Source organism: Erythrolamprus reginae, chromosome 3 (genome assembly GCF_031021105.1).
Source record: "Erythrolamprus reginae isolate rEryReg1 chromosome 3, rEryReg1.hap1, whole genome shotgun sequence".
In the NCBI taxonomy this organism is placed as follows: domain Eukaryota; kingdom Metazoa; phylum Chordata; class Lepidosauria; order Squamata; family Dipsadidae; genus Erythrolamprus; species Erythrolamprus reginae.
This window is the reverse complement of record NC_091952.1, coordinates 214,972,422-214,987,303: the sequence shown is the minus strand read 5'-3', so window position 1 is coordinate 214,987,303 and position 14,882 is coordinate 214,972,422. Positions and strand designations below refer to the sequence as shown.

General features: G+C 43.6%; 1 protein-coding gene across 2 annotated transcripts in view; it reads left to right on the top strand.

The window, feature by feature from the left end:
* Nucleotides 1–2,407: 2,407 nt before the first annotated feature.
* The window catches only part of PDE7A (phosphodiesterase 7A), a 52,556-nt gene continuing 40,081 nt past the window's right edge, over nt 2,408–14,882 (top strand). For both annotated transcript variants that reach the window (XM_070747860.1, XM_070747859.1), the window contains exon 1: nt 2,408–3,262. In XM_070747860.1, the coding sequence (XP_070603961.1) occupies nt 3,125–3,262 (138 nt within the window). In that variant the 5' untranslated portion in view covers nt 2,408–3,124. The remainder of the gene's footprint in view (nt 3,263–14,882) is intronic.

Genomic DNA, 14,882 nt, shown 5'->3' with positions numbered 1-14,882 from the left:
AAAACATTAAAAATACTACCAGGATCGCCCAGAAAGTAATGCACCATTTTTTTCTCAGCCTACAGTAAGGGTACAAATGCAAAACTTTAGATATACAGTATATTATTTGAATTGTCAGCAGTGTGTGTATAAATTTTGCATTTTAGGCAGATAGCATAGCTGCTGCAGTGTTTCGAAATGGCGTCTGTAAGTGATGTACGTTACAAGCAGCGTGTCATCATTGAATTTCTCACTGCAGAGAAAGAAACTGTTGGGAACATTCACAAAGGTTTGTGTACAGTTTACGGAGAATCAGCAGTCGACAGAAGTACCGTTAGTTGCTGGCCACAGAGGCCATTAGAAGACAGTGATTCGCACAGTGGAGAAATGGCTTCGTGATCAGAACAAGGAGTGGTACCAACAGCGCATTGTGTCTCGCTGTAAGAAGGCCATTGTGTCTCACTGTAGGAAGGCCAGAACGGGATGGAGATTATGTGGAAAAATAGGGAGTGTAGAAGAAACATCATTCTTTCTTGTGTGTAAGTTTCACTATGTTCAATAAATAATTGTTGGAGAAAAAAATGTGGTGCATTACATTCTGGGCGACCCCCGTAAAAACCCACAATAAAAACAGAGAATCATTCCCCTTTCATACAAGTGTCCAGAGCGAAGATTTCACTCACAGTCCCCAGGCCTGCTGGCATAGATGCCTTTTTAATGCCTTTTGAAAGGCAAGGAGAGTGGGGGTGGTGCCGATCTCCAGGGGGAGTTGGTTCCAGAGACCTTGCAGTATTTATTTATTGGCATTTTATTTACTGGCTTAATCTTGTGAATTCATCAATGGTATCTTTGGGTACATCAAAAGTTACCGTTCTTTAGTCTTTGAGGTCAGAGTTAGTTCATGTAACTTGGGAGTTGTTAAAGGAAGTTCAAGGAAACCACTGTTCGAAATATTATCAACTAAGAATGGCCAAAATAAAGGCTGAGAGCTAGTATCTTATATCATTCATGTGCAGGCACACAGTAGCATCATTCCCCTTAAGGCCCATCCAACTGCATTTACTTTCCTTGGTACAAAAGAACAGCCCAGAAGTAATGCAGTTTCTTCCCATGAGGCTTAACATTTTTCTATGCAAAACTGTATGCAGATTATCAGTTTTAACACCTGTAGGTTGTATTACGGTGGAGCATTATTTTATGCAGCTTACAACACCTTTCCCAACGCTAATCCTTTTTTTTAACCAAACTGGTTTTGTAGGTTACCCAAACAGTATTAAAAAAAATTTGTAACCACAGACCGTAAGCGAATAAGTGAGTCAACCAATCCCTTTATCACTTCCACCCACAATTTCATATTACACATATAGTGTTTCTTCCAGCATCACAACTACTACAAAACAGGGCCATTAAAAAGACAAAAGCATGCTAGGACAGGTTTAGGGGACAAGGAGGAAATAAACTTCAGAGAGGCAGGGGTGGTTTAAGGTCAAGGTCTGAACATAAAAAAAAGTTTTACGAAGGCTTCAAACGCTGGTTTATACACCATGTCCTTTGCCCTTATCTATTTATTTTTATTCATTTGTTTTGTCAAGTGCGTATTGGTGGTATACAAAGATATAATAATATTTATATACATGTAGGACAGGGGACGGAAAGCACTCTGGTGCACTTATGCATGCCCCTTACTGACCTCTTAGGAATCGGGAGAGGTCAATAAGGGTAAAGTTTTGTGGGTTAGGTAATGATACTACAGAGTCTAGTAGCGAGTTCCATGCATCAACTAATCAGTTACTAAAGTCGTATTTCCTGCAGTTGGGGGTTACAGCGGTTTACTTTAAGTTTGTATCTGTTGTGGTTGAAGCTGAAGTAGCAGTTGACAGGAAGGATATGGTAGCAGATGATTTTATGGGCTAAGCTTAGGTCCTGTTTAAGGCGACGTAGTTCTAAGCTTTCTAAACCTAGGATTGTAAGTCTAGTTGTGTAGGGCAGTGTTTTCCAACCTTGGCAACTTGAAGAGCAGGAGTTGCGAGTAGGAGTGGAGGGCTCTTCTAGTATTTTATTTATTTTCTTTTATTTATTTATTTGTTTTGTCAAGTACATATTGGAGACATGTAAAAATATAATAATATTCATATACAGTACATGATACAAGTAAAATAAAAAGAAACATTAGATATAAGAATATTCATATACATGATACTAGTAAAAAAATAAAATAAAAAAATAAAATATTATCTAAACATAATAAAAGAACAACAGCGGGACCTCACAACCTAGTGGAGATAGATCGGGCACCGCTTTACACAACCTCCCCCCCCCCGAAAGCGAACAAAAATAAAACCGGGGAGCGAAAAAGGGTTAAAAAGAAAAACAAAAACAAAGGGCCATCAGGCAGGGTAATGACGTCACGGCGTAAGACGTTCCCGCCGGGAGGGGGGGTTGATCGTCGCGCCCGCAGCTCATTCCAGGACGAGGTTTCCCTCTGGAGAGGCGTGCACTCGCGTGACACCGAGGGAGGAGAACGTGCTCCGTGTGGGCGAGGAGGACGGGTCGCTGCACGCGCAACTCTTCTCTTCTCCCCCACCCCCCTTCACCTCTCCGTTAGCTTCCGGCGCCACTACCGCCATCACTCTCCAGCCAGCACCTGGCCCCGCCCCCCGTGCGCGGGGCCGCGCCTCGTGCTGGACAATAGCAGCGTTGCCGCAGCCGAGTTGTGCCTCCTCCAAATCGGGCCGGGACTTGCCGCAGTTCACAAGCGGCCGCCGGGGCCCTCCCGCTTTAAAACGACCCGAATGAACTAGCGGCGGGGATGCCGCCGTCCCGGCTGAGGAGCTGACCGAGGGACTCGCGTATTCGAGCCGGGGCGGGGGTAGCGGGGCGGGCAACGGCTTGATGTTGGTTTCTTCCGGATCATCATCTAAGCTGCTTCTCCGCTTCCCTCAACTCGCCGAGCCCCGCTCGGACGGTTAAAAAGAAGTCCGTTTTCTAGCGCTGCCCGGTTTGGCGTGAGGGGAAGAGGGGGGCAGGTGAAAGCGGTTGAGCCGGGCCTGCCTTTTGATTCCCGGAGCCTGGCTTGGCTTGGCGACCCCAGAAAGACGACGACGACGACGAGGTGGCGGCGGCGGCGGTGCTGCCCCCCGTTTCAATGGAAGTATGCTATCAACTGCCGGTGCTGCCTCTGGACAGGCCGGTTCCGCAGCACGTCCTCAGTCGCCGGGGGGCCATCAGCTTCAGCTCCAGCTCGGCGCTCTTCGGCTGCCCCAACCCCAGGCAGCTTTCTCAGGTGAGGGCCCCTCTCGCTCTTGCCCGAGGCGGAGGTGGGAAGCGGCCCTCGGGAGAGAGCGTGGAAGGAGGAGGGGCAGGGGAAAAAAAAACACAACCAAAAATATCCGTGCGGGACCCCGAAGGGGAAAAAAGGGATAAAGAAAAAAATTCCCTCATGGGAAAAAAACCAAACAAAAAACCCCCCGAAGGCTGCAACGTGCAAAGGTTTCGAGTCCTCCGGCGCTGTTCGGTCAGGCGTGAGGGAACAAAAGCGGGAGGTAGGAAGGAAGATTAGGCCAGATAGCGTGCGAGCAGATGAGATTTTCAGTTAGCTTGCACAGGCAGGCGGGCAGGCAAAGCTCGCAACACGCGAAAGACGCACCGGAGCCACCGCTTGACTCTGCGGAATTGCCCTCTGTCGGTCCCTCAGCTCGTCTCCCGTTTTTATTTTTGTGAACTCTGGCTTTTTTCTTTTTCCTGGTCACCTGTGGCTGGGTAGAAATGCTGTAGTAATTGTCTTCCCTGAGTTTTGGTTAGATTCTCAACGCCCCCCCCCCCCCCCACACACACAATGGACTAGAGACAGTTCGTAATTTTATCTTGGTTGTAAGGCTAGAAAAGGGGAAGAGGATGAAATTGCTTTGTTGGTAGATAGCTGGGGTGATAACCTTTAGAGGTGTTCAGTGTTTTTCTCCTTGATTTGTATAGCAGTTATGAAAGTTACTTGGATAAAATGAAGCTGCTATCAGAGGAGTCTTTTTTGTTTTTCACTTCAGATGAATTATGCTCATCCGTTAAAATATTTTGCATAAGATTGCCATATGTGTGTGTGTGTGTGTGTAACATATTTTTACTGATAATGAAAAGGAAGGTAGAGAGTATAGATCTATTTCAAGCATATTTTGCTCTCATCCACAGAAACACACACACAGACACACATATATGCCTTTTTTATATATACTGTATGCCAAATTTAAAGTGCACATTATATATAGATATGGGTATATAGATATACACTTTAAATATGTCTCTCATAGGTTTTTAAAGTAAATATATTATGAGTCCAATGTGAATGATACCAGCAATACATTTAACCATAACAAATGTAGGTAGGTGGTAAAATGTGAGAAAATAGATTCTGTTGCCATTTTTGGCGCTCTTCAAATGTTTGGAGGATTGGGTTACCCATCTGTTATTGCCCTGATGCAGTCTGCTGAGATTTCCCTTTGAATGATAACAAATCTCTGAATCTTAAGGCATTTGCCCAGAATTAGAGTTATATATTTTGCTTTATTTTTGCAGAACTCCATAGAGTGGTATGACGCAAACCATATTTTTTTTGAAACTTCTAAAGGTATAAGTCGCTTTCAGATTTTGAAATAGTCCTGACTAATACAGTTTGCAAATGAAGAGGAAGTCGTTCTTTGGTTTCTTTTTGAGTTTAATAGCACAACAAAACACCCTACAGAATGTGGATTACAAAAAAAAATAGTTACATAGTTATAGAATATATATATGTTACATGTTTTTTTGCTGAATTTGAAAATTAAGGGACACTAGGATAGATCTATTTTGGCCTTATTTTGGCCTCATCAGCTAGCCATACCCATATATATATATACATACATACTCATATATACATACATACTCAAAATGTATGTGAAATACAGTACAAGGTTGCAAATTACTCAGAAGGAATATGTTTGTACTTATTTTAAAGAATTCAGAGGCGTATAGGGGGAATATAAGGTCAATGGTGTAGTGAAAGAATGCTGACTGAAGTAATCCTGTCATGTACTCTCAAAATGTGAGGATAGGAAGATGCGGGTGTTTGGTATATGGAAAATAGAACCCCCCCTTAAAATGTGGACTTTTGTTTATGTGAGGATGGTTCACCCATAACAAAACATCTGCAGTTTTTGAGCCATCCCATAGATATTCTTAAATTGAGATTAAGGCATTAGCGCTGGGATTTTAGGCAATAATATCCTTTAATTTCAGACATTAAAAAAGGCTTCCAATTGAAATGATTTAGTAAAATCAGTTTTGAAGCAAGGGACTTTGAATCAATATTCTACTTTTATGTAATAGTAGAAATTACTTCCAACCAGTTCTTATGCATTTGGTTACCTGAGTGGTTAGCATAATTAAGTTGGCTGACAGTGGAATTCATGTTCTGTTAATTATATCCTTTGGGAATAGAAAATACATACAAGAAAAAGTTCTTTGTATGTTTATTGCTTAGCAGTTTAGCTATTATATTATAAATTGTATGCTAGGATATTATCAATAGAAACTGCAAACAGTCATTCTTACAAGGAATTTATACTTTATAAATAATTCCACAATTATTTATACTGAAGAATATTTAATATTAGTTGCTATATCTCAGTATTCAGTAAATAATCTGGTTGTGTTTATCCAAAATGATTGGCCTTAAGGACAAACCTTTTGGATAATGTAATTAATAATGTAATATATAAAAAAGTATATTTTATTTCAGTTATTAGGATGCTAAGTTGTTTCTTATAATATTTAGTTACAACTATATTAGCACAACTTTTAAAGCAGAGCAATTCACAGAAAGTACCAAAAGACTTAAGTCTCTGTTGCTGACAGTAAATTATAATTTTAGATGTTCTCATTTATTTTATGTATTATTTTATATATTAAATTTATATGCCAGCCAGATCATTGCCGTGACTCTGGATGGCTTACAAACATCATAAAAGATGCAAAACATTAAAACATTGCATATTAAATATTAAATAAGAGACTAAAGAAGTTGAAACCACAGAATACAATGATGTGGCGGTGTGATCCTAGGGTAATAACCACCTCGAACATGGAGTGCCCTCATTGAGGTCATAGGTCAGTTGAAGTTCTTATTAAAAGTTTTGAAAAGTTCTTATGAAAGATCAAGAGAATGGGGGCACATCTCACCTTGGGAGGCATGATGTTCCAGAGTGTGGGAGCCTTGGCGGAAAAAGCCTTTCTCCTGCACGCTGCCAGCCAGAATTCCTTGACTGAAGGGGTTTGCAGCAAAGTCCTTCTGCAGAAACAAGTGGCTGGGCCAATCCCATTGGGTTGCTTGCTCAACTAGCCTGTCAAATTCAGTGTGTTGCTTTATGACCTTAAAGCTGGTAAAGGGCTTTAAGGTCATAAAGCAACACACTGAATTGAACATAAAAGCACACTTGTAACCAGTGCAATTTATGCAACAGTGGTGTTACATGGGCTGCCCTAGGAGTCCCTAGAACTCTGTACAGCTGCATTCTGTACCAGTTGTAGCTGCCAAACTCTCTTAAGGGTAGCCCCAACATTTAAGAATGAAAGTTTAGAAAATGAGATACAAAAATTGAACATGAACAGTTGTAAAATATATAACAATCCATTATGCAAAATTATGGTGAGCAAAGTCAAACTTTAAAAATAATAAAAACAGAGCAGATATATTACCATATTAATACTATCAACATTCTTCATCTAATTTGTTTCCTTGCAGAATAGCAAAAGCAGAAATGAGAGTGTAAAATCCACTCTACAAGGCCCATTAACTTACTTGTGCATAAATTCTAAGGATAAGTATCCTTGGAAATAGTACACCCAGGTTATTTTATAAAAGTTCAAGTAGGTGATAATATTGACTCAGTTGAAGACATTTTGATTGGTGCCTTATCTATGGGTACATAAATTATATTTTGTTTTTCTCTTCTATATTTCAGTGTATTTTAATGAACAACTTGCTCAGAACTTGAAACAAACCTATTTTGAGCTCCAAATACTTTAGCAAGATTGGAACTCTACCCATAAGTTTACAAATGTGAACAGAGTACTTTGAATTAAAAATATTTTATATATTCATGAACCAAAATTTTAAACATTTAAATTTTCAGGATATGTGAATTTATTTCATCAGAAAATCAGTTTCTTACATCATCTAAATACTCCTTTTAAAGGGGCTGGTGATTTTTAAAATGTGGACAGGAAGTCTGGATTTAAACCTGCATATGCAGCTGTAACTCTTGTTGCCTCCGAAAGCCATTTTCACTTTCAGAGGGTAGAGATTTTTCAGTTGATGAAAATGACATAGTATTACAGAATTCTTAAGGGGTCTTTTTTGCACCTGCTATATTCATTATTTTTTCTTACAAATCTGCAAACAATTGTAAACCTACATTCGAATATACAGAAACATGGCAAAAATATATTGTCATTAACTTTGTACCATATATAGATTGTAACAGCTTCTTTTTATTTAAGGATTTATTGAAATATATAATTGGACAAGATGTCTAAACTGTTGTATAGAAATGAAGTTCTGTTTAGTCAGGCTTTTACAGTTTCATGTCTTCTTCACTTTTCCTGTTTTGTTTGTATGCATCCTCAGAAAGTAGTGAGAGCTTTTTTTTCTAATACTGGCACTGCCAACTATCAGACACTCTTATGACTTTGGCATGATCATTCCACTGCTTCCAGATCTGTTCATGGAAGTTCCACATTCTTCTAATTAGAATGGTGCTTTCTGACTGAGGAGTGTCTGTCATCTGACACTCTTTCATACTCAGTTGATATTACACACATTTAAATTCACTTATCTTGGTAATAATATGGAAATTGTTTCTTAGTATTTTCCTTCACATTTGATACTGGAATTTGTTCTAAGTATTCACCTTACTTATAGTTACAAATCTGTCTTATCCCCATTGTGGATTAGTGCTACTATTCCACTCTTTTTTTCAACTACTGGCAAAAGATCTGGTTAGTTTTACTGCCTAAAACAGAGATTCCCAATCTTATTGTTGGGATAATTATCATAGAAGAGGAGTCTTACTAATAACCAGCCATTTGGAGAAGTCGGGATATAGGAAGGAAGTAGTTCTAGTAAGGGATGTAGGAAAAAACTACTTTTAGCATTTTTAGCAATTAAAACCCCTTGAATTAATTGTTTGTTGTCCTGTGAGCTGCTGCGAGAGTCCAAGCAATGGGTTAAATCTCAGTCAGGTGATTGAGGACAGAGTTGATTGTCATAATTGAAACACGCCCTCTGTGCACCACTGGAGAAACCCGCCAGTTTCAAAACTCAATGGGTGAAAGAGGACATGTTTTTCACTATCTTTACCAATTGAATGGTTTTACTATTGCTTGGACAGACTTTTCACAGGCTTGTAATTTCTTTAATAACCAAAAAGTGGGCTGGTCCATTGGTGAGCTGACAAGAATCACCACTTCTAATGGTTGCTGGAGTCCCTGCCATATGGGACTACACTCCTGAGTGATTATTATGGCTAAGGGTCCATGCCAGGGGGGGAGGGGTTGTTACACCCATTCAAAGGCTTTTTGAGCAATTTTCCTTATTTTCTTGGGAGTCCCTGTCTCATGAGGCAAACTCCAGACTCCAAAACCAGCACCTAAGCATGCCCTCCCGCTGCAACTACAAAGAGTTCGTATCGCTTCTTAGCAGATGATCAGGCAAGCTGAAGCGGTTTTAGCGGTTTCTTCTCTGCATTTTTACAATAAACTTGCTGGAAGGGCAAAATGGCTATCGGAGTGCCTGTTTCGCCTGCAATCTGCTCCGGAAGGCTATCGGAGACTGCTGAGTGTCCCTGCTTGGTTTTAGCGCTTTGTCACAATGTCATTTGTGGCCATTTTGAAAAGTTGTTCTCGAGCAGACTCTACCTGCAGGTGGTAGCCATTTTGAATGGCCAGTAACAGAAGTACTTTGCTCTTACAATGCTGGTAGCCATTTTAGGTGTCCAAAAATATCTGGTTGTTTTGGAAGAGAAAGGACCCAGTTTCAGTCCATTTGCCACTCGGAATTTGACTTGAGGCCTGGGCATCAGATGTCTCTGGGCCTCCCTTATCGCCTTGCAGCCATACCATTAGTGGTCAGCAGGGGTGAGTGATCTGCACAAAGATACACCTCCCCTGCCACCACAGGTTTCTCCCCAGCTAATAGCTCATTCAATTTTACAACTAGCTCAGCCCTTGGGCCTTATTTCTTCTATTCCCTCTGTACCTCAAACCTTGCCTACAGGATCAGCCAGTGAAGCTGATTGGTCTCCTGAGCATCAACCGGGGCGCAGATCATGCCTATAGAGAAAGCTACTGTCCAGGCCAATCAGGCAGGGGTCACTGCCTTGGCCCCTGCCCCAATGCCTATCAGGACACCCGCTGCTGCAACCCTCACTATAGCAGTAGAGGGGCTTGGCCATGGGGTGGCTACATGGCAGCAATTGCATTCTGCATTGCAGGATATGATTGCCAATGCCTATTCTCAGGGCAGTGCAATGAGTATGCAGCAAAATCCAGTTTACACTGTAATCCTGGCTACTTTACAAGGGACCTGGCCCCAGGCTCCTGATGAATATTCACTCCACTCCCCAGAGACTCAGGAGGCATTGCTCTGGGAAGAGAGGTGTGTCTTTAATGCAGAGTTGTCGAAAGATGAAGATGAGTCAACCTTTATGGGCCTATTTAAGCCGTCTCTCTTTAAGACCTTACTTCATAAAGCCAAGCTCATGGCTAAACTAGAGGTGGCCACCCAGTATGCTGCCCATTCTGTGGGCATAGAACCTACTGAGAATGAAACTGACATCTCTCCTTCAAAGCTATATGTTGAGAACACCAAGAAACCCTGGAGCAACCTGCAGGTGCACCAGGCCCCTCTTCGATGGAATGCAGGTTGTATGACTTTATATGCCTGATATCAACAACATCCTGCAACTGCTGCCTGTAGATACTCCAGTAGCCAATCTTGTATCTTCAGGTGCAGTGCCCTCAGAAGAGACTGAAGGTCTCAAATCTCATGACAGAAAGGTCAAGTCGATTCTGTGAAAGTCTCACAAAGCAGCTGCTTGGTCAGTCAGGGCAGCCCCGGCTGCTTCCTTTTTAAATCAAACATCCATCATGTGGATCAGGGAATGCAGTCTCGTTTGGGTCCTGATAATGCCGGACTGCACCAGATCTCAACAAATTGCTGACAGCAGCAGAATATTCCGTGGATGCAATGCTCAAACGGCCAAGTTCGCTTCCTGAGCCATGGCAGCAAGTGTCACTTCTCATCATATGTTATGGTTTCACAACTGAGAGGCTGATGCTTGTTCCAAATGGCTGCTTGCAGCAGTCCCCTTTTCCAGTGCCAAATTGTTTGACAAACTTCTGAATGCTATCTTCATGGAAGACAAATGTAAAGTCCTTCCCAGGAGCCAAAGGTGGGCGGACAGGCACTCTATTCTACCGTCAGCAGCCCTTTTGGCAGGAACCTTCCTTTGGGGGCCCGCAACCCAGAGGTCATATTACTAGGGGACAGACTGCCAAGACAGATTCAACAGCAGAGACAGAGGCCTATCCTTTTCCCAGAGCAGATGTGCCTTCTGAGGCTCTGGATCGAAAGTATTCAGAAGATCCAAGTGACTCTATCATGGACCTTTCCATTGGAAGCAGGCTTCAGTTCTTCTCCACCCAATGGAAGGCCACATCTTCAGATGCCTGAGCCCTGTAAACCGATCAGGGCTCACAATAGATTTTATAACCTACCTTCCCACCAGATTCATCTAATGCTCAGTTCCTTCCAAAGCCACTAAATGACCATTAATGGGGGCAGAAGTCAACCATCTTCTCCAGATAGAGGCCATAGAGAGAGTGTGCCAGGTCAAGAGATACTACTTATATTCCATTCTCTTCCTGGTCCTCAAGAGCTCAGGGGGATAGAGAGCCATCTTGAACCTGAGACTACTCAATGTCTACGTCGAATACAAGTGCTTCAAAATGCACTCCTTATCTTCCATCTTGGGGTGCATCAGACGTCAATATTGTTAACCTCCATCAATCTCAAAGAAGTGTACCTCCATGTTCCAGGGGGCCCATTACCAATACTGGGCCCTTCCATTCGGTCTGGACATTTACCAAATTGTTAGACATGGTGGCATTCCTCCAAGGTCACTACGCTTCCAGTGTTATTTGGACGACAATATAATCCAATCAAAGTTCCCCCAGAACGACCTCCATCATACGATCTTAACATTGGTTTTTTGGTGAACTTTGCAAAAAGCCACCTGACACCAACCACCTCTCTGCTGCACCTTGGAGCCATCATTGTGTGAATTGCAAGCTGTTCCTGTCTCTAGACTGCAGGTCCAGTATTGTCCCACTTGTCTTGAAAGTGCATCAATTACGATGAGTTCTGGTCCCTTTACTTTACCAGCTGCTGGGAAAGTTCATTTTCTGTGTTGGAATAATTCCCTGACATGTCTCCATGCTCGACTGCTCCAGTGTGTGTGTGTGTGTGTGTGGTTCTTCCAGCGCCACGTTACCAGTCATTCCAACTTACAGGTCTCAGTGCCAGTCCAGGTACTCTATTCCCTCACCTGGTGATCTTCCCCAGCGCTGCTAAAGGGATGTTCTTTTCTGGAGTCCACCAGGGTAACAGTGGCCCTGGATGCCAGCCTGTTCGGTTGGGGAGCATATCTGAGATCTTAATGGACCTAGGGATGTTGATCACAGGTGGAACTGTCAGACACAAACATCAACTTCCTGGAACTGAGACTGGTGAATCTAGCTCTGGGTCACTTTGCATCCTCCTTACAGAACCAACATATCCTTGTTCTCACAGACAATGTATTGGCCTGTTCGCACATCAGTCAACAGGGAGGCATGAGATCGAGTTGCCTTATGCAGGAGATGGAGGACTTAGGCCACTGGGTGGAATCACACGTCCTGTCACTCCAGGCGGAACACATTTTCGGAGTTCACAATCTGCAGGCGGACTGACTGAAACGAACCATGATAGACTCAGTTGAATAGTGCCTCCACCCGGTTGTATTCCAAAATTTGTGCTGGAGGTTTGGACATCCACAAATGGACTTGTTTGCCAATTCCAGCAACACACACATTCAGAGATTTTACTCCAGATTACCAGTGTAGGGGGCAGAATGGGTCAGTGCTTTATGCAGTCCTTGGGCTCTGGGATTGCTTTACTCATTTCCCCCCTCTTCCCCTCATACCTCGGGGGATTTGGAAGTTGCTGATGGAGGGTGCAGAAATTCTCCTAGTTGCACCCTATTGGTCACATGTTGACCCTGGTATGCGGATCTTTACGGCAATACGGTGCACCACAGTCACTGCACTGGAGTGTTTACATGGTTTCTGTGCTCGGCCGCTCTCGGTAGGAAGTCGGGGTCCGCTCCAGTGTGAGAATGAAAGAGCTCACCCATCTGAAAGCAGGGACCGGAAGAGTCCCGGCAGACGTGGTGAGCTCTTTCATCCTCACTGGAGCGGACCCCGACCTCTGCGGACCGGTCACAGATAACGGGTGGGCCGCCCCTTGCCCAGGTCTGCTCTAGAGCATCGCTGGCATTTACTTGGCGTCAGATGGGCCATCAAGATCTATATTAAATGCATGTCTTCATTCTGAATTCTGCAGCACTTTTGTGGCCTTTCAACTAGCTTCCATCCATTGCAAAGTGTCATCACAGATGATTAGTCGATGGATCATGGCTTGTATTGTGCAACTTATGAATCACAGGCAAGGCCAGTTCTGGCCCAAATCACTGTGCATTCCACCCACAGCATGGCCATGCCGGTGGTCTGGGCCACACAGGCCTCCATTGATGATATTTTCAAGGTGGCCACGTGGGCCTTTCTGTTCTCCTTTGTCAAAATTATAAACTGGATTCCTATACATCGGCTGAGATGGCATTTGGAAGGCAAGTGCTACAGAGAGTTTGCTCTATGGCAGGGGTCCCCAAACTTTTTACACAGGGGGCCAGTTCACTGTCCCTCAGACTGTTGGAGGGCCGGACTATTAAAAAAACGTGTGAACAAATCCCTATGCACACTGCACATACATTATTTAAAGTAAAAAACAAAATGGGAACAAATACAATATTTAATATTTATTCTTCCTCTTTCTCTCTCTCTCCCTTTCTCTCTGTCCTCCTGTCTTTCTAGTTCTCTCTCTTTCTCTCTGTCCCCTCTCTCTCTTTCTTTCTCTCTTCTCTCTTTCTCTCACTCACTCTCTTTATATCTCTCCCTCTTTCTCTCTCCCTCTCTCTGTCTCCTCCTTTCTCTCTCTCTCTCCCTTTCTATCTCTCCTCTTCCTTTCTCTCTCCCTCTCTATCTTTCCCTCTTTCTCTCCCCCCTCTCTTTCTTTCTCTCTCTTCTCTTTCTCTCACTCACTCTCTTTCTCTCTCCCTCTTTCTCTCTACCTTTCTTTCTCTTTCTCTCTCTCCCTTTCTCTGTTCCTCTTTCTTTCTCTCTGTCCCTCTCTTTCTTTTTCTCTGTCCCTCTCTTTCTTTTTCTCTGTCCCTCTCTTTCTTTCTTTCTCTCTGTCCCTTTCTTTCTCTCTGTCCCTCTCTATCTTTCTCTCTGTCCCTCTTTCTTTCTCTCTGTCCCTCTCTTTCTTACTCTCTGTCCCTCTTTCTTTCTCTCTGTCTCTTTCTTTCTCTCTGTCCCTCTCTTTCTTTCTCTCTGTCCCTCTCTTTCTTTCTCTCTGTCCCTCTTTCTTTCTCTCTGTCCCTCTCTTTCTTACTCTCTGTCCCTCTCTTTCTTACTCTCTGTCCCTCTTTCTTTCTCTCTGTCCCTCTCTTTCTCTCTGTCCCTCTTTCTTTCTCTCTGTCCCTCTCTTTCTTACTCTCTGTCCCTCTCTTTCTTACTCTCTGTCCCTCTCTTTCTTTCTCTCTGTCCCTCTCTTTCTTTCTCTCTGTCCCTCTCTTTCTTTCTCTGTCCCTCTCTTTCTTTCTCTCTGTACCTCTTTCTTTCTCTCTGTCCCTCTCTTTCTTTCTCTCTCTTATCTCTGTGTGGGGGGGAGGCGGCTGCTTGAAAACCCCTGACCTCCATCGCCTCCCCCCCATGGCACAAGGCGAGCACACCTCGCCGCTGACACAGGCGGCGGGGACTGCCCTGTCCCCCTGTCCCCCCTGCGCAAAACTACGCAGCCCCAGATCGCTCGCTTCTCCAGCCAGCAAAGCCGACTGCCCGGCTTTGCTGGCTGATGCAGGAAAGGAAAGCGTCACATTTAAAAAGCACGCCACTTTCTGGGACTGCGGCGCCATGGTGGCCTTCAAGCGTGGCCCTTCGCGGCGCCCCACCACCCGTTCCTGCAGGAAGAGATCGGGCACTTTACCGGGAGGTGGAGGCAGCGTGGGGCCGGACGCTGGGTGCCGGGGAGGGCGAAGGAGTGGATGCGCCTCTCAGCTGCAGAGCGGAACGGGGGTGGAGATCAGTGGCGGAGTCCGGCGCTGGGGCCATGCGGGACTGCTCATCCAGGCGCGCGTGGACCGGCAAGCCTGGATGAGCGGTCCCGCATGGCCCCAGGCCCCCAACGCCGGACTCTCTACACAGAGAGGACTGTTCAGGTAAGACAATGGCAGTTCTATACAGGGATAGAATGGTAAGTTCACTATAAAATATGATTGGATGTAGCTAAAATATATGCAATTGACTTTTTAACTAAAAGTATCATTTTATATTTGATTTTAGAGAGTTAGGATAAGTGGAATGTGAAGAAAAGTATGCCATCCACAGCTAGTTTTGCTAAACATGATTAAAGTTTGAACTTTTGTTCTTTACTGGAAGATTTATTTACAATGATCTTTAAATTAAATTAGAAATTGAGACACTTTAAAAATACAAATATC